At 45.8% G+C, this 27,300-nt stretch overlaps 1 protein-coding gene across 1 annotated transcript in view; it reads left to right on the forward strand.

Moving 5' to 3' along the window:
• The window catches only part of LOC148518865 (alpha-2-macroglobulin-like protein 1), a 101,036-nt gene that overhangs the window by 41,471 nt on the left and 32,265 nt on the right, over positions 1–27,300 (forward strand). Inside the window, exons 15-25 of the mRNA XM_088476945.1 lie at positions 941–1,090; positions 1,330–1,464; positions 2,084–2,174; positions 3,626–3,638; positions 4,681–4,713; positions 8,589–8,720; positions 12,351–12,576; positions 22,209–22,335; positions 24,403–24,524; positions 25,657–25,708; positions 27,039–27,116. Coding sequence (XP_088333071.1) covers positions 941–1,090; positions 1,330–1,464; positions 2,084–2,174; positions 3,626–3,638; positions 4,681–4,713; positions 8,589–8,720; positions 12,351–12,576; positions 22,209–22,335; positions 24,403–24,524; positions 25,657–25,708; positions 27,039–27,116 — 1,159 coding nt within the window. The remainder of the gene's footprint in view (positions 1–940; positions 1,091–1,329; positions 1,465–2,083; positions 2,175–3,625; positions 3,639–4,680; positions 4,714–8,588; positions 8,721–12,350; positions 12,577–22,208; positions 22,336–24,402; positions 24,525–25,656; positions 25,709–27,038; positions 27,117–27,300) is intronic.

Here is a 27,300-nt window from a genome sequence, read left to right on the forward strand (position 1 = left end):
TATCATCAGTAGTATCATCAGTAGTATCATCAGCAGTATCATCAGTAGTATCATCAGTAGTATCATCAGTAGTATCATCAGCAGTATCTTCAGTAGTATCATCAGTAGTATCATCAGCAGTATCATCAGTAGTATCATCAGTAGTATCATCAGCAGTATCATCAGTAGTATCATCAGCAGTATTGGCACTTACACCTGTCTTATGCTGGGCGCATGAGATCCACCAGAAACAGGCTTTCAATTGCTGATCGTGCAACTCAGTATAGCACAGAAGTACAGCTACGCTCCCATGAGACAGATCTCCTGCATGTGACTGCAGCATTGCTGCTCATTTGCTGGCCAGAAATGCCCATTTCACGCATAGAGGGATCCAAATCTGTCCCATGCAGAATCAACCGTAAATACCCCAAAATGGGAAAAATTGCTTCTTCGTATGCGCAGTATGCTAACGTTTATTTTGCTTTAGATCTGTGTCTCACTCAGAATCAGACCCTGAGTGTGAGTTCTTTTTATTATTATAACAATAGTTATTGGGAGCTTCCGCTATAAAATTCTAGGAGTAAGGCAACAGCTACAGGCTGGATATTGATTACGAAGCTATAGTGGACCAACAGTAGGTGGTGTGTTGTTATAAGCTATCGCTGTGTAGTCTCTGTTGTGCAAGTGCACTGTCTTGTACCTGCTTCCTGTTAATCCTCAATGTTTTGTCCTGAAGTTTTACAGGGGGGGGGGTACTAACCGCCGAAGCGGCAGCAGCGCACGTTATATAGTAGCAAATTTTCCTCCATGCAGCATAGTGGTTTGAGGTTCCTTAGAATTCAGTAAATGTTGTATGGATTCCACTTCCATGTAAGAGGGAATGGAAGTTCATGTATCTAACTTGTCTCTTGGTTACATATTTATTTTACGCTGTTCTGATCAATTCTTCTATTCTTAAAAGATTTCCCTGCAGTTCTCGGAGCAGCAAAGTCTCCCCGGGTCAATGTTAAGCCTCCACATAACTGCCTACCCCAACTCCCTGTGCAATGTCCGCGCTGTGGATAAGAGTATTGAGCTGCTGAAGTCAGAAGATAACCATCCAGAAGACACTGTGAGTCTCCATATTTCTGTTCTTTTGTGCTGTTGTGTGTTATTGTAAGGTTTTATTTATGTTTGATGACATAGATGTACTGGTGTTATGTACAAGAAGATAAAAATACCACTATGTTGGTACCAGTAGCAACCTAATAAACAATCATTTTGAGTTTTATCCTAGAAGATTTATGTATGGTCTTTTATGCTTTCTGTTCTCTTTTAAAGTATCTGCTGTCATTGGTATTTTTGTTGCAGGTGAATGAGTTGCGAAAAAACTGGGACATACATGGTTATCCTATAGAGTTACAATCAGAGGAATCTCAGGAGTGTCCCCCTGGCTCCCATCCTATTTTTACTGACATTTCTACTGACATATTCAAACTTTTTGAGGTATCTCCTAATATGTTTGTTGTTGTTTAGTTTTTTCATTCTGTATCCTGTCACTCTGATACATGCACTGTACTGTAGTTGTAACAAAATACATTTTATATGGGAATATATATTAATGCTCATACAAACTACAGTACTTAGAACAGTTCAGCAAACATTATAGTAGCTGACATAAATATAGTTATAATATTGAAGCATCAGGGGCGTATTTATAATGGGTGCACGTTGTGCGGTGCACATGGCCCCTGGGTCCATGGGGGGGGGCTGCGGGGCTGCACCAATATTATACTTACCTCTCCAGCGTCCCAGGTCATCGCCAGTGTCTGCACTGTGAAAACGGCTGGAAAATGGCCACCGCTGCCATTATCCCGGTTGTTTTGCGTATACGCAGTACAGGGAAAATGGCCACCACGCCCATTTTCCCGGTGACCTGTGCATGCGCTTCAGACTCTGAGCAAACTCTAGTGCCCAGAGTCTATAAGTTCAATTGCCCCTGTTAAGCATTACTGATATTATTGGTAGTCACGATCTTTGTACAGACTTGAATTATTACGAATATGAAGTGTAAAATACATAATTATGTATTTCTTTGTTTTGTGCAAATTCTGCTTTATTACAGGATCCAGCAATGAAAGTTCTCACCAACTTTATTATCAAGAAGCCACTGGCTTGTAAAATCACAGTCCCTCCTGGTGAGTTTCTGATTTTCCGTCATATGGCTGAAAACAGCAACTTAACATTTATTGTACACAATTGCAGAGGGGACTCCAGAGCTAATTCGAACTTATTAATTCCAGTCGAAAATGAAAAATGTACTGTCAAATTAACATATGTTACAGTAAATGTACCTGTTAAATGTTTCTTTGTGGATCTTGTTAAATACTGTTCCCATATGGCAATGGTTGCTGCAAAGGCTGGCAGACAAGAAATTTTGTATTCTATTGGTACATCTAAGGGATACTTAATTCTACCCTTAAACATATTTTAAGGGCATAATTGATTAATAAATAGCAAACAGTATGCCAGATAAAGTGAATGGTGTTAGAAAAACAGTTCAGGTTTTAGAGCTATCCATGGTTGAGCAGAGGTGACTTAATTAGTACCTCAGTCAATTTGATTTAATCACCTGTGCTCAACCATGGATATCTCTAAAACCTGAACAGTTGGGGAGCCTTGAGGACCTCGTTTGGGAACCTCTGCTATATAGGCATATAATCTAGCCCAGTATTTCCCAACCTCTGTCCTCAAGGCACACTTGGCACAAGCTTTTGGGAACCCCTGATCTAACACATTAAAAGTAGGGGTGAGCAGGTTCGGTTTTACTCGGATTTACTCGGATCTTTAAACGGCATTTTATTGGCTATCGCCTATCATGTGTTTTGGATAGCCAATATAATAAATCCGAATTTGCGGTAAAGTGGCGATAAGAACCGAGTAAATCCGAGTAAAACCGAGCCTGCACATCCCTAATTAAAAGTAAATTTAATATTAATGTTTTCTATATGGTGGATGTGAAAAATTTGCCCAAAAGCACAATGCAATATTTGAATACATCTCAAGGATCATGTATCAAATATTGCATACTGGCACAGAGCTTGTGCGAAAGCTCTGTCCCTGCAAACCTCTCACCGCACTTCTGAGGGTATTTTTCACAAAAAATACCCTGAGACCTTAGTTGCCGACCTTTTGACTGCCTTCTCCGGTAAGAGGCAGCCAGGTCTGCACTGTAGGGAGCTGAGCTTGGTGGAGGTTGGCGGGTCTGGGGTGGCAATGGGCGGGTCTCGTTCAATGGAAATCACGTCATCGGCCGCCTTGTCCACCTTTCCGGGTGGCCCGGAGTACCACCCGATTTTTGGGAGCCTCCACCCCATTCTGGGAGGGTAGACAAGTATGCCTAAGGGGTCTATTTATCAAGCAGTGAAAAGTGTGGAGAAGTGAACCAGTGGAGAAGTTGCCCATAGCAACCAATCAGCTTTGAAGTAGCATGTATCAAGTACAGTCTATAAAACAGGTAGGAGCTGATTGGTTGCTATGGGCAACTTCTCCACTGGTCCAGTTCGCCACGCTTTTCACTGCTTGATAAATAGACCCCTAAGACTGTGTTTGTGCCTCCGGCCAGCTCACCCCCTCTGCTGCTAATCTTACACTTACCTGCACCCAGGGACCGGTTATCAGTGATCCAGTGCGCTCTTCTGTGACTCCGGTCAGCTGATCGCTGGACTCCTACTTTTTGACCCCAGTCAGCTGATCTGTGCTGTAAACTGAGATTTGTATTTTCAATAGGTAGTTTTTGCACTGTATTCAGCCTGTGTATTTAAATGACAGGCCAAGCCTGTGTGTGCAGGCTTCCAAAAAAATGTACTTTTGTAGGAGATGCTGGATCTGCTGGTACAGGGGGAGGGAGTGTTTGAGTTGTTTGTTCAACAAGCTCATTAATAGTGAGGGAAGTTGCAGCCTCACATTTGTAAAACAAACTTTCCATACAGACTATTCTTGCAATGAAGACCATCAGGTATGGAAGATTGAATTAAATATTACCTGTAAAGAGATGAGAGATGGTACTAAAACCATACTTGCCAACATTTAATCGGCCCTCCCTGGGAGGAGAAGCCCATGGAGAGGCAGCAGTCGGGCAGTGTTGGGGGCTGGGCCGGACCATTCGTGTCATTAGGCCCTGCCCCCTCATGGTGAAACTCAGCAAATCAGACATATTTTAATAGGGGTGGGGCCAAATTACGCGATTAAGCTAGAGTTGTGTCATTAAGAGTCCCCCCCACTAATGACAGACCGCTGTTTTCTGGTTTCAAGGAAGTGGGCGGGATGCAGGAGAAGTGCCAACACTTCCGGGATGCGGGGGGCTACCTGAAAAATCAGGAGCTTGCCACGACTTCCGGGAGTGTAGGCAAGTATGATTAAATCTCTATGCCGCTTCAGATTACATGCTTGGCTAAGAGTAGTAATAATAGTTCATGTATTACTGCAGCCAAACAAAACAGAGAAGGTTGGCTGCATCCTTTTGTTACAAACAATATATACAGACAAGGAGTATCGAAGCTGAATAACCTGAAAGCTAATATCAAATAGCCACCAAACTAATTGTCACCTGCAGAGAAAAATGTGTGTCGCTGCCATATGCAGGGCCCTAGAGAGCTGGCTCGGGGCCTGGGAAGTGGGTGTGGCCAAATTGTGTGAGTTGTGGCCACGCCTCCTTAGAAGAATAAACCTACTTGCAGCTCCGTGGAAGGGTGTGTTGTGAGCCCCACAGCCCAGCGCAAATCCAGAGGGGGAGCGATCAGTGTGATCGTTCCCTCCCACAGGCAGAGGAGAGGAGACTACTGCTGCTGCTCAGTAGCAGTGAGCAGTCTCCTACTGCAGCCCAGCACACAGCAGAATGTTCTGGGGCTTCTGACAGGTAAGAGGGAGGGGGGGCAGCGTCGCACCAGCCCGAGCCAGGGTAATTATCAAATAACTATCAAAATTGTGACTTTTAAATAGAAAAATATAGATTTAATAAACTGAAACATGAAAAACATCTAACAGAAAAGTGAATGAAATATGTCACATTGGTGATTGCCAATGAAAGGCATATTTTATACCCAATCTACTTAAGTAGATGACACTTGTAAAAATGATTGAAGCTATGAGGCCTCCTATTTACCTAAGCTATGTAGGGCAAACACTTTAACAATGGATTGGCCGTCCAATCGTCCGAGCGACCTAACAATTTGGTAAGCATTAACAAACGATATTGTCTGTCCAGAAGCATAATATACGGTATCATTCAATGTGTATACAGAATTACTGACAGTGACAACTGACCACCAGAGTCTCACTGACAACTGTAAGAATACAGCAGGTTGTGTTACTGTGGTAGAGTTCAGGGCCGGATTAAGGGGGCCCCTGGGCAACAAACATGTGTGGGGCCCCTATTAAATGTGGCAAACTGTGGGTATGCACAATGGGGACCTTATGCAGGGCCCCCAGTAGTGGTGCCCTTTATGCAGGGCACCCACTAGTAGTACCCCCAGGAGTGGTGCCCCTTATGCAGTGCCCTCTATGCAATACTCCCATTAGTAGTGCCCCCAGTAGTCATGCCCCCTGTAGTTATGCCTCCAGTAGTAATGCCCCCAGTGGTAGTGTCCCCAATAATAATGCCCCCTGTATACAGTAAATGCCCCCAGTAGTAATATACCCCTGTAGTCGAGCCCCCAGTAGTAATGCCCCCAGTAGTCATGCCCCCTGTATGTGCCCAGTAGTAATGCCCCCTGTATAAATGCCCCCAGTAGTAATATCCCTGTAGTTGTGCCCCCAGTAGTCATGCCCCTTGTGGTATTGGCTCCAGTAGTAATGCACCCTGTAGTAGTACCCTCTGTATAAATACCCCCCATACTAATGCCCCTGTATTTGTGCGCCCAATAGTAATGCTCCCTCTGTTGTAGTGCCCCCCGAGTAATGCCCCCAGTAGTAATGCCCACCCCCTGAGTAATGCCCACCCCCGAGTAATGCCCCCAGTAGTAATGCCCCCAGTAGAAAAGCCACTTGCACAAAAAAAAAAAGCTAATACTTACCATAAGTCCCGCTCCCGCGTCCGCTGCCGTCCACGTCCAATCTGCTCGGCTTCTCCTCTGCACCATGGGAGAGACGTCATGACGTCTCTCCCATAGTGAACTGCGTGAGCCGGAAGCCGGAGCTCACGAGTGAGCTCCAGTCTCCGGCTCCGGCTGCCACTAAGGGGAGGGAGCTGGGCGCTCACTGGTTACAATCTCAGCAAGCGTCTGGCAAATGGAGCCTCCCTGCGGTGCCGGGGTTAGGTTGCCGGAGGAGGCGGAGATAGTTCTGTCTCCTCTGGCCCACTTTAACCCCGAAGGGTGTGGGGGCCCTTCACGTGTGGGGGCCCAGGGATGACTGCACCTGTCATCCACCCGTTAATCCGGCCCTGGTACAGTTCACAGGCGTATGATTAGTTGTCAGTATATCATTGTGTCCTGTGATAATATAGGTAGATTTGTCATACAAGCAGCAGACAGGCATCTTGATAGGTTTACAATAAAAGTCAAATGATACCAGCAGGAAGATGTTAATAGACTTCAAACAGAGGTGGCTGGAGAAGCAGCATATGAATCTTAAATGTAATTTCAGAGGACTATCATTTACTTGTAATGGGCAAAGCAGGTAGCACATAAAATATGGGGGGAGATGTATCAAGCCTCGGAGAGAGATAAAGTGGAGAGATATAAAGTTCCAGAAAATCAGCTTTTAACTGTCATTCTTTCAAACAAAAAATGACATTTTTCAAACAATTAAATGCACCATCAGAGGGGCCGTTATAAGCTACTTTCACTATGTCATAGCACTCCTGTAATTAAGGTGCAGATGTATCAAACCTTGGAGAGAGAAAAAGTACCAACCAATCAACTTCTAACTATTATTTTACAGGCAATGGGAGGGATGTACTAAAGGGAATATGTGGGCAAAATACTAAAACTGCCTTTCTTGGAGTTGGCCGCATTCCCATGTACCAAGCTTGGCCCCAGGGGGCAATGCCATCTTTACATGGCATTGCCCAATAGAAGCCTATGGGCTTCTCTTATAATTTTTTGCTGTGAGAGATATCCAATCGGATCCCTCCCAGCATTCTCTCCTGTGGGCGTCATACGACTCATGCGCAGAGGGATTTCTGGGTCATGAACTCTTTTCGGAAGAGCTGTCCTTTGCGATTTTAATCACAATTCTAGGTACATACAGTACCTGCGTTTTTAACACCATTATGTACCCAATAAGTGGTGGGATGTACCGCTTCCAAAATGCGATGATTAGTACATCCCGCCCACAGCCTGTAAAGTGGCTGTTAGATGCTGATTGGTTGGTATTTTATCTCTGTCCTCTTTATCTCTCTCCAAGGTTTGATACATCTCCCGCTAAGGCAGTTAAGATGTCCCGTTACTATCATGAAATACGTAATACACTAATGTGGAGTAGACAAGCTGTACCCTGAGAGAATGTGTAAAAGTACGATATAAGAATGAGAAATGAGAAGTACAAACTAAGGCAAACAAAATAATAAACAGTTTGGAGAAAAAAAAACATATACAGTAAGATGATCTATATTTGTGTGAGCAATAACAACTGATTAACCTGTAATGTAAACATTCCACTGGAAATCACTGAGAAGTAGAAAATGATGTACAGTATGGCTGCTAGCTGTCTTTGCCATACAAAAATGGTTAATGAGCTTCAGGAGTCTGAAAGTACAGTATATGGCCCTAATTACGTCCCTGTTTTACAGATTAAATAGTTGTACAAGTTAATTTTTTGTTCGGATTTGTTAAAAGTAACCATTGAAGCATTTTCAGGTGGAAATATCCTTTAAAACCTTACTACCACCTGATTAAATTTTTTTTGCTAAGGTGCCCCTTGTTTCGTGCAGACATATTTTCCAAGGGTAGGTGTCGGAGGGCCGATCAGCTTGTCCAACCTCCCCTCTGCCATCATTTAAAGATGGTTCACTGAATTGGGTTATGGAGAGGGGCACCATTGTCAAATATTTTACCAATGTACAGACCCTCCAACATGACCAGGTCCATTAGGTACAAAACACTCTGCTCCTGGACTTCCCACCTAATGTATGATTGCAGTCACCTGTGATGAAACACCTGTCTCATCAATTACCTAGTTCAATACAGGTGACTGCAATCATACATTAGGTGGGAAGTCCAGGAGCAGAGCATTCTGTACCTAATGGAACGGTCATATTGGAGGGTAGGAATGTCCAGTGCAACTTTGAACAGACAGCTTATCTACCCTCATAGTATGTGGGTAGCATGCTGCAATTACCCCATCAATTGCTTCCCCCACTAAAGAAGGGGAAGTGGTGGTGGGGGGGCGGGCTATGTTACATTTGCTGGGAACCCAAGAATCTCTACTGGTTGTAGGAATGTGGAAGAACTGATAAAAAATATTTTAGAGTAGACATCCTTAAAGGGACAGAATAGTGCATTTGTACATCAGCAATAGTCCTATCAACTGTATGGAAATGTGACTAACCATTGTGTGTGTTACGGCTTTCCTAAAAGTTCCATAATATAACACTTCCATGTATTTCCATCATTAGTTGATGAGGGAAGAGTTATGGTAGCTGCTGCTATTATTTCTGAAGACATACCTTTGGCAGGACCCAATTTACTGGTGGCACCAGCACCAGCGCAAGTCCGGAAAGAGTTCCCCTCTACCTGGCTAATGAATTCTGTGCTGACAGGGTAAATACATCTTTGTCCCATCTATTAAATGTGAAATTTTTCTCTATATTGTAATGTTGTAAAGTGATGAAAAACAAAAAAATTTGACAATGTAAAAATTATTTTAAAAGTGCTTATATCTGCTGGTTGTAGGGTCATTTGTGATGCATTTTTAAACTGCATTCATGTTTTGTTTTTGTTTTTTAATCAGTATCAAAAGTTCCAGAGAGTTGAGTCTGTAAGAGTTATTTATGAAAGACAAATAAGCAGCACCAAATGTTCTTTTGTGACATGATGATGTCCTAGGTTTGTACAACTCGGCCAAGTGTTATAGGGAAGTCTGCGGATTTGCAGGTCAAGGTGATGGCCACTAGGAGGGGTAGGTGCAAAACTTTCCACCATCCAGTGGGAGCAGAGGAGTAGCGTGAAGCCAGGGCGCCCGGAGCACGTGCGTGCTATGGTGCCCCCCCCCCCCCAAGTGTTCCAGGGAGGAGGCGGATCCATAGGTTAAAGTAAAGAGAAGTAAAAGTAAAGATATGGGGCAGCCCCCTGTAGCCATGCCCATATGCAATGCCTCCTGTTGTGGTGCCCCCTGTATTGGTGCACATATGTAGTGCCCCTGTAGTTGAGCCCATATGCAATGCCCCCTGTAGTGGTGCCCATATGCCGTGCCCCCTGTAAAGGTGCCCGTATGCAGTGCCCCCTGTATAGGTGCTCATATGCAGTGCTCCCTGTATAGGTACCCATATGCAGTGCCATCTGTATAGGTGCCCATATGCAGTGCTCCCTGTAGACTACAGGGGGCACTGCATATGCACAGGCTGTAGTTCTGCCCCCCCCCATGCTGTACCCCTGTGGTAGTGCCCATATGCAGTTCCCCCTATATGCAGTGCCCCCTGTATAGGTGCCCATATGGTGTGCCCCAGTAGTTTGCCCCCCCTTTAGTTCTGCCCCTTAAAGTACCCCCTCAGTCATGACGTCACCCGCGCACTGCATCACTGGGAACGCTGGCCTCTGAAGCGATCGACGGCTTCCTTAGCCTCCGATCACTTCAGAGGCCAGCGTTCACAGTTCAATGCTGGTACCCGGCAGGCTGTCAGCTTAGACAGCTGCCGGGTACACAGCGGGCGGCACCTCCGGACACCTGCGGCGCCTGGAGCTTGCGCTCCACTGGAACCGCCCTCCCTACGCCCCTCAGTGGGAGAGGTTTGGGCGGATTGGGGATATTTACTGTTGAACCTACACATACTATACAAACAAAATTTTACTTTGCAGGTCAAGATGATTAAAAAGGAATAAAGGGCTGGAAAGTGGGTAGTTACAGAGGTTATCCCTGCGTGGGGAAGGCACGCTGCATTTTCACCCTGCAAAAATACTTTATTTTTGTATGAAGCCAATAATCAGAATTTGTACCTATACTTTCAATAGTAAATACTTCAACACTTCTAACAGTTCCATGAAATTAAGTCTTGATGTCTGCTGTCTTTCATGATTAATTAGTCATAAATTAAGTTAAAACAAGCAGTATTTTAGTAGACTAAAGGCCCCCATACATCAGAGATGGATTGCAGCAATCGTGGCAATTCTGCAATCTGCAATCTATTGTAAAAGGGAAAGATTTTTATACACAATCGATTGCAAATTGCACGATTGCTGCAATCCATCTCTGATGTATGGGGGCCTTTACCCATTCTTCTGGTTGTCCGGGAGTGCCTGATTTTTGTGAGCCTCCCAGACAATCCTGAAGATTAGGCAAATATGGTTTCAATCGTGAACTGCATTTTTTTTTTACTTTACTTTATTCAGTAAATGGATGGATGGATTAATGTCAAATCTAAATGCAACATAACATAGATAGAATACTAGTGATCTGGCACCATACATAATATTCAGGTATTAAATATACTACAGCTCTACTCAGCCAATTGTGCAGAATTTACCTCTGTCATCTGAATACGTATCAACAACCAAAGCCTCTAATTAATGAGCATCCCCAATATACAAACAAAAGATCAGCTGGGAAGTCCCATTAGATTAGGGGTGGGCAATAAGCACCCCCCCTTCCCAGCTGTTGAAGAACTACACATCACAGCATGCCTTGCCACAGTTTTGCTATTTGGCCATGCTAAAACTGTTGCAGGGCATGCTGGGAATTGTAGTTCAGCAACAGCTGGAGGGGCCGCTTATCGCCCACCCCTACATTAGATGCCTTCTTGGAGACAGGTAAGTGTAATGAGAAATATTTAGGAAAACTTCAGTTATACATGCTAGATGGTAAGAGTTTGTGGGAAATGCACAGAGGGCCTGAAATGCACACCCACCCCTTGCTGCCGGGGATTTACACTGTAACGGGGGGAAGCAGACGGGTTGCCAGGAGGCTTGCCTGCCTTTCCGGGGGGCCGGGAGTGGCACCCGATTTTCGGGAGGCTCTCGGCCGAATCTGGAGGGTACGCAAGTATGATCCACGCCAGAGTTCCCTCCAGAATCAGAGATGAGCACAGCCATGACAGTCAGGATCAGGTGATTAGCCAAAAGCCACCAGAAGCCAGTCTGCAATCACATGATACTCTCAGCCAATCCCTGGACAGCCAGGGGTATATAGGGAGCTTCCTCAACACTCCCAAGCTGCCAGAGCTTTGTTGATATATCCTGCTGCAAGAGTATTATCTTCAGTTCCTCCAGCAATTTAACTTCCAGGGCAGTTTCCATAACCAGCGCTCCTGGCTCCAGCTGTTCCGGCTCAATCCCGGTGTCCAGTACCAGACTTTACCACTCCACTCTACTCCTCTTGACTGCATATGGAAAACTTAAATAAGACCTCCCTGTTTCTGCCCGTACCTCACTGACATCATTCCAGCCAGAAGCCTCAGTCCGGGTCCACAGCCAAACACATCTGTGACAGTACCACTAGTAATGTAAATTAACAGCATGAAGTTACTCACATGGGGCTGATGTAGAGTTTTTTCAAAATCAGCAAGAATTATTTTAAAGAAAAATGCATGCAAAAAGCATATATCCGTCCTTATGTAGAGTAGCACAGATCTCAGGATGTGTCCGGCTCTGTTTTTTTAGGGAGCATATGTGCCTGGGGTACACCAGGTCTGCAATATAAGCAATAAGCATGTGTTTGCACCTGCCCTCAAGATACACCTCCTAAAAGATTCCGTCCTTACTATATTTGGCCTAGGTCAGACCTCCTTTGCCCTCTCCCAATTCACCTCTCCAGTCGCAAGGGTCAGAAGTTCCAGATATACGCAGGTTTGCAATTGTGCATTCACTTTGTGAGCATGTGCAGAGTGTGTTACGCTACACAATCTGGCATAGCAAGTACTCTGCATTATTTTTAGTACATTATTGTAGTCATTGCTTGATAAGGTCAGGAGCGATGCTAAGGGAGGGGGAGCTGAGCTGTGTCTTTGCCCCTGGTGAAAGAAAGACTAGTCACACCCCTGGATAAGGAGCACCACAGATACAGGTCCATTTAAGAAAAATAAAATAAAAGCACATTCCAGCACTTATAGTTATTACATTAAACTTAAAATGTTCCCTTCCTATGTGTCGATGCAATTCAGGGTGTTGTATAAAGTTGGCCATTAGAAGCTGGAATGACATTGGTATGATATGGCCTTTGATGTTGTTATACCTTTACAGGCCAACTGGTCAACTGGACTATGCACTGAAAACTCCAGACACCATCACCCAGTGGAACGTAGATGCCTTCTGCATAGCAAGCATCGGTCTCGGGTTTTCACCCAGAGCAAATCTCCAGGTGTTCAAGCCATTACTTTTGGAAATTATCCTCCCGTACTCTGTCAAGCAAGGGGAGACTATGAATGTGAAGGCAATTGTCCTGAACTTCATGAAGCAATGCATTAAGGTGAGGATGTTTATTACAAGCCTGTCTCTGTCCTATAGAGCGTTGCCTTTCACCATACTTGCCTACTTTTGAAAAAGCATTTCAGGGAGATTGTGAAAGCAGCACCTATGAGCATGGCAGTAAAGTGGGCGTGTACTGCTACATCTGAGAGGCTTGTCATATAATTGATTTACATCCAAATGTAAATGAGCCCCAAAGCAGTCAGTAAGATCTATTTGTTGATGAAAACACAGTGATATTTCACAGAAAATGCATGTAGTCATAGGGATCATTGTGCCTTATAACAATGAAGGGAAATTATACTAATGATCCCATTTGAATGTATATATCTGTGTTTTTTCTTTTATATAAAAGCTTCATAATGGGGATAAGGTGCAATCAGGGAGATTGCTAGACTCTTCAGGGAGAGAGGGAGATTGCTATTATTTCAGGGAGTCTCCCTGACAATCAGGGAGGGTAGGCAAGTATGCCTTTCACTGATCGGTAATGTGTAACAAAAGTGCTATATATTGTGCCCTATTTTTTGTTACAAGCAAAACTAGCTATCATACATGCTATTTCTCAGAAGTGTATTCCTTTAAGCAGAAGAGGCTTATTTTCATTATTTTAACTCTGGGCCTGACTCAGCAAAGGATGGAATTGTAAAGCAGCTGTGCAATTCTGTCTATGCTAAAATGTAAATGCAGCAGAAGGTGTCTGACATTTCCTGCTGTATCTGTGATCTCAGCGCTGCGACCGAGGTCGCAGCCTGGAATCACCATCTCGACCACTAGTTTAACGGCGACGGCCAGCTGGCTGACTAAGCCTCAGCTTGCGCAGGCTGGCCGGCCTGCGAGGCCAGGAATCTGCATCCATGGACGCAGATACTGACCTTGCCACTCCCATAAAACGGAGGCATACAGGGGGGCTTGTGTGCAATCACACAGGACCCATTCTGCACACTCACAGAATGGTTCCTGCACACGCGCAGATTTCCAATAATCAGGAATCTGCCATCAGCAGTGCACTTATGTGCACTACTGAATCAGGCCCTCTTTTGCAATGTAAACAACTGATTTGTATTCAGTGGTTATTATTATTATTCATTATACTTTGTAATAAAATTCAACAGCCCTCATATGTATTGAGATGCCAAACAGGAATATACTGTGCACTGAAGAAGAGCTATTGATTCTTAGTCGAACAGTGGAGCGATGTTTTTCATATGCACATGCGTCCCAATGGGGTTCATACAGAGACCCAGTTCAGATTTGGACACATAGTGGTATATTTATATTTCAAATCAATCTAAATCGATGTTTCTACTTCAGGGTCCATAGGGTATCCACAGGATACCTTGGGGTATAGGCGATGGCGGCAGACATCCAGCCACCACAGAGTTAAATTTTCAGCCTCCCAGGATGCACTGGGGTCCCTCTCCTATACCCCGCCCCCGAGCCTCAGGCCACTCAGTTTTCGTCGGTTCCTGGCCGGACCAGTCGCACCGTACAGAGGGGGGGTCTTTTCAAGGCCCCTGAAGATTTCTTCGCAGCTGTGGCTGCACAACTAGAGTGCTCCAGCATAGGACAGTCAGTATTGACGTCCATGCTGTCACTCCTATACCCCGCCGGTACCAGAACGCCGATACCGATCCGGGGATGCTGGTTGGTAGCTGGGGTCACAGCTAGCGGTGACCCCGGCTACCTGGACTGTGGCTGGATGCACGGGGGACAAGGTAAGTGGCGGGGTCCCGCGGTGGGCACCCGCCGGTAACACAGTCCTTTTTGGTCCCCAGGCAGGGGGCTCCCTGGGGACCGGCTGCGTGTGGGGCCAGGTACTGATCCTGCGCCTTCCACTAGACCACCAGGGACAGCGGACCGCAGCATGTGCGGTACAGCGCGGCGTCCCAGGGGTAAATAGCAGGCTGGCGTCTCCCCCGCTGCACAGTGCCATTCCACAGCGGTCTGAGCGGGCTGTGTCAGCGCTCCTCCCCCGGGCCCGCCTCCTCTCTGCTCCTCGGTGGCCATTTTCTCACTACCGCCCTCGGCTGGCTAAGATGCTTACAGCCCTTGTGGGCAACACCCCTTGCATTTCCCCATAGGGGTTATCGGAGCGGGTGGTGGTCTCATCACATGCAGGGGTCCCTGGACAGTTGATGGTACCCCAGCGTATCCTGTTTTTCGCCCCCCCAGGTCTCGCAGGAGCCTGTGTGGGTGAATTTATTGTCCAAATGGTATAGCACCTGATGGACGTTTTACAGGGGGAGTCCCCATTTCGGCCTTCTAAACGGCCTTTCGTGTCTCAGATGGGTAAAGACATGACGTCTGATGACGGTGACATTATTGACTTTTTCAGACACGAGCCCCTTAGTGCAAAGGAGGCGTAGTCTGGGTCTAAAGTCTATATACCTGGCCTTATACGGGCAGTCCGTGCGGCTTTGGTTATTACATATCCCCCGTGGCTAAATCCAAATATGCCTTCTTTAAGGATAAGGGTGTTGCCACTGTAATTCCTCTATCTGGTCAGGTGGATCATTTAGAGGAGGCGTGGAAAATCCGGGTAAGCGGTTCCAGCCTCAAAAATGGTTGACCTTTTGCATACCCCTTTGCGGATAATTATTTTTCCGAATGGGAGTTACCTTTACGGGTAGATTCTCATGTTACATGCCTAGTGAGGAGTGCTACGTTGCCCATGCCCTCCAGGTCCTCCTTGAAGGAGGTTACACATTGCAAGGTGCAAATATATCTAAAATCCAGATCATTCCCTTGCTGGAGGGGCTTCCAGGCCGGCTATGGCCGTGTGCTGGGGGGCCAGAGCCATGGAGCGCTGGGTAGGTAACTGGATCTCTGCACACTGACTCTCCAGCAGAGCAGGTGGATAGTGGCAAATTCTCAGAGACTTAGCCACGTTCATAATGAGACAGTCTTACATATAGCCTACTCATTTCCAGAATTTCCTCGGCAGCAGTAGCGGCTCGCCGCTCCCTGTGGTTGCGCTCTTGGAAAGCGGACGCAGATTCCATTTGGAATTCTTTACCTTTTACGGGATAGGTCCTGTTTGGCCCTCATCTGGACACAACTGTGGGCCCACAGGCAGCAGCTACGTCTGCGTGTCTGCCATCGGCTACAGTCCCATCGGGGTCTGGGGCTTCGTCTTTTCAGCCCTGTGAGGCCAGGGTTGTCTGTCCTTGACGGTGTGGCGGTGGAGACTGCCCTCTTAAGATCTGGGAGTTTTTCCAGCTCTATAGTTAACAGGGCCTATGTCCATGCTAAGAGCTCGGAAGATTTTTTCTGCAAGAATTTACCATCCGGTATGGCATACTTTCTTTCAGTTGTGTCGCCCTACAGGCTATGCTCCTCGGGTATTCCGGATATTCAGAGTGTTGGCTTTCCTACAGGTGGGCTTAGATACCGGTCTTCGCCTTGCTTACCTTAAGGTGCAGGTTTCTGCCCTGTTGGTTTCATCGTAGGATTGCTACTCTTCCTGATGTCCGCACCTTTGTGCAGGGTGTACATTATATTCAGCATCCCTTTGTTCCACCTGTGGCTCCTTGGGATTTGGCTGTGGTCTTTAGGGCTCTCTGAGGACCGCCATTTGATCCACTGGGCTCAGTGGATTTCAAATGGCTTACGGCTAGGAATGTTTCCTTCTGGCCATTAATTTGGCCGGTAGGATCTCAGAATGGGGGGCTGTGTTATGTAGACCTCCCTTTTTCTCATCTTTCCTAGGAACTGGGCAATGCTTCACACTTGCCCTGGTTTTTTACCTACGGTGGTGTCTAGTTTCCACATCAATGAGGAAATTATAGTACCTGCCTTTACTTCCCCAGTCCTTTCTGCTGGTGAGGCCTCTTTGGATGTGGTACGGGCTCTAAGAATTTAAGTTGACCGTACCAGTCCGTTTAGGAAATCAGACTCTCGGTTTTGTCCTTTCTGGTTTCCATAAAAAGGGTTGGCCTGCCACTGCGCTAACTTTGTCAGGATGGATTCACAGGTCTTCCTGTTCCATCCTCTATTAAAGCTCTTCCACTAGGTCTGTGGGTCCTTCGTGGGCAGCTCAACGTGGCGCTTCAGCGGTTCAGCGGTGATTGGCAGCCACGTGGTCATCTGTCCATATTTTTGTAAGGTATTATGTTTTTGATACCTTCGCCTCTCAGGATGCTTCCTTCGGGCGGTGGATTCTCCTTACAGCACAGGAGCATTCCCACCCTTAAAGGATACTGCTTTGGGACATCCCCAAGGTAACCTGTGGATACCCTATGGACCCTGCAGTAGAAAATATGAGATATGGTAAGAACTTACCCTGTTATCTCTATTTGTACGAAGTCCATAGGGTTCCACAGGACTCCCGCCCAGTCGCACCTGTACTGCAGATGGGCTTTGATCTGGTCCCCGGTTTCTCCGTCTCCTTCTGGTGATAATGTGATTCTTGTGTGTTCCAGACTGTCTTCTCTCTCTTTTTTGCTCCTGCTCCGGCTTATGGCTTGTTACGAAACTGAGTGGCCTGAGGCTCGGGGGCGGGGTATAGGAGAGGGACCCCAGTGCATCCTGGGAGGCTGAAAATTTAACTCTGTGGTGCCTGGATGTCTGCCGCCATCGCCTATACCCCAAGGTATCCTGTGGAACCCTATGGACTTCGTAGAAATAGAGATAACAAGGGTAAGTTCCTACCATATCTCATATTTTCTGGGGCTAAATCACACATTTACTAACTGACAATTTTTTTATTTGTTTTTTTTAAGTGTTAGTAAATGTGTGATTTAGCCCAGGAAACACAACAGCGATTTAAAATCGATTCAAATCTATTGAAATCGTCCTTTAGTAATATATATATACCCCATAGTCTCTGAAATATTTTGTAGCGGTCCAGGGCAGTGACTGGCACGTAACAGGGGTGTGGCTAATTAGACACACACAGAAGTAGCGTATTATGGGAGTCTCACAGGTGTATCACTGCAAGCGGCTGCATACGGACAGGCTCATCCACTCACATAGGAGGTCATACTCAGACCTAGAAACTGCACCTGCAATAGGGCGGGTGCAAGTTCCGATGATGCGACCGGTGGTGCGTTTTATATTACACTAGGCGGTAATGCAGCTTCTATAGAAGCTGACAGTGGGCATCTCTGTCCTTGTACATTTGGATGCACGGATTTACACCAATTAAGAGCTTTGTAGCAGCATTTGCATAAAGTTGTAGTTGTGACTGTGGTAAGAGATGCAAGGATTGCCGCAGATCAGAATCAGGCCCAAGGTGTAAGGGGAAAGGAGAACTCACTGGGGACGGTATGTTTGGGACATAAAGGCCGGGATGTACTAAGGTTGCGGTGACCATTCCACCAGTCACCGCAACCTTACTAATCACATATGTACTAACATGTGCGATTAGTATCGCAAAGGGCAGCTCTTGAGATAAGAGCTGCCCTTTGTGAAGCAGCCGACGCCGGGTGACGGGGTCTCTGTGGGACCCTGCCCCCTCCTCCCTGCACCCGGAAGAAGAATAGGAGGAGGAAGAGGAGGCGTAAGACCCAGGAGGAGCGCGGGCCGGCGACCATGGACAGCAGGTGAGTGGGGGATAGCGCTGGGCAACATCGGGGCGGCGGCGAACCGTCGGGAGCAGGGTATGGTAAGAAGCCCATAGGCTTCTATAGGGTGACTCAACATCAACAGCACGCCCCCTTTGGTACGAGACCCGGAGATACGGATTGCCCATCGCTATCCGGGTCTCGCGTATGCGCACGATGGAGCCGGCTCCGTCATGCGCATGCGCACTAGCCTACCATCGACCCGGTTGCGAGCGCACAGCGCTTGCAACCGAGTCTGAATCAGGCCCTCAGATCCTTCCTCTTGTTAGCAACTCTCAGCGCAGCCAGCTGAAGAAAGAAACAACTAAAAGAGGTACTACATAGTCCCTGACCTTGCCCTGTGCTCCCCCCTCAGTCCAACCAGCCTTACCTGCCCTTCCCCCCCTGTTCCAGCCAGCCTTCCCTGCCCTTTTCACCCCTTGTTCCAGCCAGTCTCTACCACCTGTTCCAGCCAGCCTTCCCTGCACTGCCCCCCCCCCTTTTCCAACCAGTCTTCCCTGCCCTGTCTCCCCCACAAGTTCAGCCACCATTCCCTGCCCTTCTCCCTAGTCCAGACAACCTTCCCTGCCCTAATCCCAGTCCAGCCACCCACCCTTCCCTGTCTCCCCCCTAGTCCCCTTCCTTCTGACTTTTTAAGTGGATCCTGCTGTTTGGATGTTCTATGTGCTTCCGGGGGTGTGGGTGGATGTAGCTCCGCCCACCTCTGCCCCATCCCCTGGTAGGGGAGGGGGGCCCTGCCTATTTTGTTAGTACCGGGCCCCACAATTTCTGATGGCAGCCCTGTCTGTGGCCTCTATTACAGTGATTGTCCCCACACATATTTAGAGCAGGGGTATTGAGAGGGGTTGCGGGTGGGTACAGATTAGCCATGCTAGGGCTCGTCGGGGGAGTGGCGGAAGCCTGAGTCAGCTATGGGGGCAGAGCAAAACTCACCCCAACTTGGCGCGCCAACACTTTGCGGAGGTGTGCATAATCATTGCAAGCATTCATTTTCAGTGCCTGCCCTTGCCACATGCTAGGCCATGCCCCCTTCTATAGCACTGGGACCTAGAAGATGTCTCAGTGGCTCTGTCTTAGAAATGTTAAGATAAGATGAACTTAAATGCAAGTTATACTGTAGGTGCTCGGTCAAAGTGCAACCAAATAAAGCAGGTCACAGTAAAAAAGAAACAGACCACATCCTTTAGTTCTCAATGCCTTAAAGAGGGTTAGCAAACATAGCAATAACAGAAACTCAGACTTTAAAATCCTTTGGAATGCACTGCCATATTATTGTTAGTACCATATATTTAGTTTTAATTTGAATCAATAAATACAGTCAGAAGTAAGAAGCAATAAGTTACATAGTCAGGCAGAACAACTACAAAATACACAATAAACAGAGTAATAAGTTGTGCAATATGGGGGGGGGATACAGAGGAGGGATGGGGACAAAACAGGGTACATATAAACATGGAGCAAGCCTGAGGTACCGATGCTTAAAACAGGGTTACAAATGCTGGTGTTGGAGACTTGCAGACCAGGCAGAAGGTGCAGATTATGGGTGTAGGGCTCACGAGAACTTATCTTTATTATATGCAATTATATTGCAAAGAAATACAGTATGACAGTTATATACTGTAGGGCACAAGTAGGTCTGGCATTTGGTTTCTGAATGAATTTGTGTTATTGTCTTTCTTTTAACTTTGCTTCTCCCGTTGCTTATTGATGTTACTTACATATGTTACAGTTAATGCTCTTTTAGATCAGATCAATGATACTAGGGGGGTTATTCAGCAGAAGACGAAGATACACAGTCGCATGCAGATTCCCAATTATCGGGAATCTGCACAGGACTTGTTCTGCGCATGTGCAGAATGGGTCTGCGATCCCGCATGCAGTTCAACAGCAGACTGTCAGTGAGTGATAGTCTGCTGCTGTTTCTGGGTGAGGAGGGGATGGTGACGGCCTCCATTTCCCAAATGGAGGTGTGCCGCCACCATTGGAGGGGAAAGGAGAGGCCAGGATCTCTGTTGGCTGACAGAGATTTATTGGCCTCTTTTACTCATCTGCGATGGCCGACTTGTGTGATCCCCATGGTCACTCATCCGGCCAATGGACATGCAGATGATCCGATGCAGCTCGGATCAGTAATGCATGAAGGAGGCGTAACGCCTCCTGCTGCATTACCACATTACAGCCATCATGTTAGCAGCTACGATAGCAACTGCGTCCTTTGCTGAATCACCCCATATATTTTTATTAGAAGGAAGATATGACCTAACATTGTATCCCAATGCAGCTTAATGATTATACTTCACACCCTTCTGAATAACCTCACTATCCTCAATTTTATAATCTATTGATAGCATCACCATATTCTCTATCCCACAAGTGCGATTTCTTGGAGCTGTCCTTGACTTCTCCCTCTTCTTCTAACCAAAGATTTAGTACCTTTTAACAGCCCCGCCTTTTCCATCTCAAAAATATCACCAGGATCAGACCCTTTCTCCATGGAGGCAACTATGACCCTCATCCACTCACTGGTCATCGCCTGACTGGACTACTGTAACCTCCTCTTATCTGGATTCCCTGTATCCTACCTCTCTCCACTCCAGTCTGGAGTGGAGAGAGGTCATCTCCCGGTCATCTCTTATTGGGTCCGGCAACACTGGTTTTCCAGAGGGCAGCAGGCGGGGAGAACCCGGCTCCCACTGCCGACAGAGCCTCCTCCGGCTCTCTGTCCCTTCCCTCGGCGGACAGCAGCAGGGAGATCCCAGCTCTGGCTGCTTCCGGATCCTGCTGTTGCGGCTGTGTGCAAGTGGCCGCTGCTCCCCTAGGGGCGTGCGCGCCGTTCTGCAGAAGATTTAAAGGGCTAGTGCACTACTTGTGATGATGTCACCAGTGGCGTCTATGCTAGCCCTGCCTTTAAAAGGAAGTTGCTGGGAACAGTCCTGTGCCAGAGTATAGGCTCCACATCATACTCCAGCGTTCCAAGTACTCACCTGTTATCCTGATCTTGACCTTGGCTTGTTCATAACTCTGATTTCACCTGATCCCTGCTCTTGATATCTGGTTCTGACCTCGGCTACTCCCTGTGACCCATCTACGTCTGCTCCTTGGTACCGTTTCATCTGTTTGGTATTGACTCGGCCTGTCGACTACAATATTCTTCTGCATAACATCCTGTACTCACCAGCACTTGTATAGGGGAACCTAACCTGAGGGCCGTGACCTGTGTGTCGGACTCAGCCAAGTCCAAACCTTCTTGCGAGGGTCCCTGGTGAATACCGCCGGCACATTAGACTCTGCGCCTCAGGCATAGGTCTAGCCAATTCCCTAAATACTGCCGGCATCCACAATCCGTCCGAGAGTTTGTGACACACTGCTTCTGTCCACTTCATCTTCCTCTCCAAACATACTGCGTCTGCGGAAAGACGGTCTGACTCCTCTCTCCTTCAGGCCCTACATTGTGGCTCCCCTTGCCCATCAGAACCAAATTGAAACTCCTCACACTCACTTACAAAGCTCTAACCCAATCCTCTCCTATTCACATCTCCGATCTCATCTCCCTTCACACTCATGCCTGCCCATTCCTCCCACAAATGCATAACGCCTCTCCTCCCAACTGATTACTTCCTTCCACTCCCTCCTCCAAGATTTTGCCTGTGCTGCTCCCCACAACTGTAACTCTCTCCCTCTCTCTATCAGACTCTCCACCTCTCTACAAATCTTCAAATAGACTCTCAAGACCCACTTCTTTATCAATGCCTTCCAGGTCTCATCTTAACCCACAGCTCCATAGTCCTCACTCACTGTCTCTCCCCTTTGTGTCACCCCTGTCTGTCTACCACTCTTCTTTATATTGTAAGCTTTCACAAGCAGGGCCCTCTTTTCTCATGTGCTTTTCTTTCCCTCACTTATACTATCCTCTCCTATTCACTGCCTACAATGACACCAAACCTTTGAATCAAAAGCCCTGCTGCTCATTTGGGTACTATGACTGCTTCTGCAGCAATGTTTGTAAACCTTGTCCGTCCTGCACGTTGTGGTGCCATATAAAGAACGTATAATAATAATTCTGCTTCAGGTCCAGACCACTCTGTATGAATCAGAAGATTTTCAGCAAGAGCCATGTGCTGATTGCTCCTACACTGCCTGTCTGTGCAATGACCCCACCTACACTTTTACCTGGGCCGTAAAACCCTCAAAAATGGGTAAGTAGGTGACTGCATGAGATTAACTCTTTCTATATATTTATTTGTTATTGTGTTTGTATGTTTATTTATTTTATTGGGCACTCCAGGTGTTTAAGCCCCACATCAAGGGAGTGAGGGTTATTTCAGAGGGACTAGCCTGCACTGACGTGAGGTGCTGGTTCCCCTCTGGCTGGATCAAGGTCCCCCTCGTATAATGCAGCACAAGCCAGGCTGTCAAGAGCTACTGTTAGCTTTCTTATGTAATTTCTTATCATCATGAATTATGCTAATATCCCCAGCCTTAAGCTGAGGTGGAGAGACGGAGTACACATGCACAGCTGTATCAGCATACTGTAATTATCAAAGGACATATAAGGGAGGTACAATTACTTTATACACTGTGCAAATATCCTGTGAGACTTAAGAGGACATTGTGATCGGGATGAACACTCAGCCTACAGTTTTTGCACATTGACTTTGTATACCAGGACTAATCCATTTAAAGAACATCCACCCTACAGCATTGTAACATTACAACATTGCAGCAATTGTTTGACGTATCAGGTGGTTTACACCAGGACATAGACTATCAGTGAGTCTCATTATAAGGCATATAATCTAACAGTACCCCTTTTAGCGCATTCACTGTTCAATTTACACAATAGGACGACTAAACAACCGTCTAGCTAATCCGCCATCCTATCTGATGATTGGTAAGTGTGTGTACACACTTACCAATCGTCGGCCCAGTTTGTTGTGACTGACGTCACAACTGGATGGGCATTTACATGTGCCCACCCAGTTGTGATGTCATTCACCGGCGGCCTGTGCAGCAAGTGTACAGTCGTGTGACCGCCCGTACAGACAGCACAATATACAGATATATCTGCCACCAGCTGTGCTGCACAGCCAGTGCAGTATGTCTGTGAATGACATCATTCAACTTCACAGACCTATTGTCTGTACACAGTGGCAGACGCATGCGCGATATATATCAGCCGTTCAGTTCAATGGACGATATGTCGGCCAGTGTGTACCCAGCACTAGTGTAAACTGTGTTGTTAGTCTGCAAACAAAAAATATAGTGGTTGCTCATATCAGCCTAATGACATACCACAGGTGCTTGTAAAGGTCGGGGTTTACACTGAGCACAGAAAAAAGGGATTTGCCCTCCAGCACACTGTAGCAAAATCAACAAAAAATACTAAAATCCTACATGATAATAGAGATTCAGAGGTATTAGTTACATACATTTGCAAATGTATGAATAAGAGCCAGGCCAATCGTCAAGGCTCCTCTATACTGGCATCCCTAACATTCAGGGGTTCACGTCCGAGAAGCAAGGCACCTCAAAATATTCCAGCCAAGGACCATCCCCAGGGCATCACACGAAAAGGGGAAAAAAGGTGATAGTGAAGTGTAAAGAATAGATGTGTAAGGATACATCAATAAGTGTTAATGAAATGTGAAAGAATTAAAATGACATAAATAATAAACAAACAATTAGAGAAGTGATATAATATTCTATGTGAATTAAGTGGCAATGCCCTGAGAAAGGTCCAGCCAGAACAAGTCCAGGGGCCCCAGTCCCAAATGCTCACCCCAAAATAATTATTGCTACATAATAGTAGCACCCACTCTGGGTCATATAATTACAAATTGGTGTACTGCATGATAACAGCACATATATGAGCTGAGAGCCAACTCACCACTTAATTCACATAGAATATTATATCACTTCTCTAATTGTTTAGACCAGTATAGAGGAGTATAAAGGAGCCTTGACGATTGGCCTGGCGCTTATTCATATATTTGCAAATGTATGAAACTAATACCTCTGAATCTCTATTATCATATAGGATTTAAGTATTTTTTGTTGATTTTGCTACAGGGTGCTGGAGGGCAAATCCCTTTTTTCTGTGTTGTTAGTCTAATAGCACTTAATTTTACTTCCAGGTGTTTTTTTTTATTTTTACCACAATATATGGGACACATGAGCACTCTAATTGTTACTGGCAGCATGGACAGTCCATGCTCACAATGCGTACATTTCCTTTTCTTATGTTATTTATCTCCCCATGATAGGAACTATTGATATTACCATTGGCACAGAGGCTCTGGACACTACTGACCTCTGCGATGGACAAACGCCTATAGTGCCTGGCAAAGGACAGTCAGATATAGTACAGAGGCGCCTTATAGTTGAGGTAACATAAAATAACATTTCTGGTGTCATAAAACCCTGCACAGTTTTACATTTGCTTATTTTACATTTCTGCCCGAGTTGTTTCCATGTGTTGATGAAATTCATTTAGAGTTGAATGTATAAATTTATTTATGCTGTATGCAGGCTCGTATCTATAATGGGTGCAGGAGGAGCAGTGCACACGGCCCCTTGAATCTAAGGGGGCCCACACCGCACACTCATTTATTTAATACATCTCCAGAGTCCTGCATTGGTGGCAGCAGCACTGCACAAATCACTGGGAAAATAGTGAGACAACCATTTTCCCAGGGTTTTGTGCATGCGCAGTAGGGAAATCACTGGGAAAATGGCTGCCATGCCATTTCCCCGGAGACCCGCTCAGTGCGCTGCCGGCTGCCGGTAGGTAGTAGGGGGCCCCGGACGGAGACTCCTCTCTCTTAATACGGCCCTGGCTGTATTTTGCTGAGCTGACTCTGCCTTGTATGTACTGTACCTCCGGACTTGCAGGTTTTTTGAGCAAAAAATGTGAGAGTCCAGTGTAAATCCAGACCCCCGAGGACGAACAACTTGTACCCATCCCCGGTAATTGGATCGACCCTTATTAATGATGACTGTAACCTACCCAGGACACTAATTCCATGAAAGAGAGCTGGTAACTGTGACTCTTTCTGCAATGTGCTGTAGAGGCGAGCACGGCCAGTGCCAGAAAATGTGGGAGAGGAAACAGAAGCAGGTTGGGTACCAAGAGACACAATGAGTATGATGTATACACCTATGATGAGGATCTCACTTTGACTCTTGAAAGAAACTGCCCTGGTAACAACGCATCACAGTTCTATGCACCATGTTACTAAATAAACCCACTAATTTTGGTTTAATCAATGCATAAGGGACTTTGAGATTAATTTCAAGGTGCCTAAAGAGAACACCCACTATGGGTACATTGCACATAAGACTTTATAGCCACATCTACATGGCCGACTGTAATACTTACGCAGTGACATGGGGAACCTAAGGGACTTATATAGAATCTCTGTGCAGTGATATGAGACCGCAGATCTGTCTATGATATGATGACGCTGTACAGTGATATGGCAACATAGAAATGAAGTTGAATTTTCTGTTGTCCACAGCCAAATGGACTGCCGGTGGAGAACACACGCAGCTTGCTCCTATGTGCTTTCGGTATGTGACTTTGGGTCTCAAATAGGTCTATGTGAAGTACAGAAAAAAAACTGTTAGACAGCTGGGTTTGGATGCCGATGTTAGTGATCCAAAGGGAAAAAAACGTTGGCAACAGCAAATAAAACAAGTAAACCTAAACTTTAGAAGTCAGGCCCAATATAAATACTGTACAAAGTAATCAATAAAAGAGCATCAATCGGCCACAGCTGAAAAGAGGTATCGGATGTGATTATGAGTCGATGCATCTGTGAAAATAACCGCATCTCCTGAATTGGAACTGGCTGTGCAACGGTTATAAGATTATAGTTTCCTATTTCTCGGAACCAGCGGAATTTCAGCAAGATTGACGTTAAATTTAAAGCTGCAATCAGTTGTAAGACTGGTTCAGCCTTCTAACTTTAATTTTAACTGCAATCTAATTGAAATGCCATCGGTTTCAATAAATAGGACATTATTGCTTAACCCTCGTTGTGTGCAGGTGCCATAATGTGTCCAAAGTCCCAAGTAGGTGCATGCGTGTCGCATCTTGTGCAAATAGAGGCTAAGGGGTAAATTTATTATCATTCATGTTGCTCCGAGATTGCTATCTTGGGTGAAAATATCACGTTTTCCATAATCGGGAATTTACTATAATTAAACTCGGGTGATTTAGTCATCTTTGGGGTTAATTCGGGTGGTTTAATGCCGCAAATTCGGCCATTTTTTTCACTAGAAATTAATTCACCATCGGCTCAAATCAGAAGTACTTTTTATTCATTTCAGCCTAAATAGGGAATTTACCATTATTATTCGTTTTGCTATATTTGACCATTTTTACTTGAAAATCTGAGCGTCAATAGAAGTTTCAAATGCACCACCTCCTGAGCTGCAAAATTCCAGCAAACATACACAAATCAGTGTGATTTGTGTATGTTTGTTATTGAAAAGTGTTTTTTAATGGTTAATTTAAAAAAAAAAAATTACATGGAGTCCCTCCCCAAAAGCATAACCAGCCCTGGACTGGTCAGCCAGTCCTGGTTCCAGAAATTATGGGGAACAAAACAAGTAGGGTTCCACCATAATTTAGGAACCAGCACCTGGCTGCAGGGCCAGTCCTGGTTTTAAATATAGGGGGAAAAATGCGTAGTGGTCCCCCAATATTTAAAAACAGCACCGGACCCAAACCGACTGGGGTGTAATGCCACAGCCTGGAGACCCATATACTGGCCCTTAGGCTGATTCTCTACCATTAAATGCACAATTTGTGCCCATCCTCTTCTGTTCAAGATGCCAATACCACACTCTGAGTGTATCCCTCAAATTCCTACTAACATTGGATAATCTTCTTTAGACGCTCCAGAGATAATTCCAGTGGACGTTCCTGAAGATGTGGTACTGGGATCTCAGACGGCAGAGGTCACTGTAACAGGTAAAAAAAAAAGTTTTGCTGTAATTAATAGAATGCAGGTTATATGGTTTATATGACCATGAGAACAAGTCATGCAATTTTTGACCTTGACATTATCTCTCTTGAAGTAACACCGACAAATGTTGGAGTTTACAATTGGCTGAAATGATCTCTAGAAGAGTAAATTCATTGTCTTTGTCTATTC

This window comes from Taudactylus pleione, unplaced genomic scaffold (genome assembly GCF_031769625.1).
Source record: "Taudactylus pleione unplaced genomic scaffold, aTauple2 ptg000198l, whole genome shotgun sequence".
Classification (NCBI taxonomy): domain Eukaryota; kingdom Metazoa; phylum Chordata; class Amphibia; order Anura; family Myobatrachidae; genus Taudactylus; species Taudactylus pleione.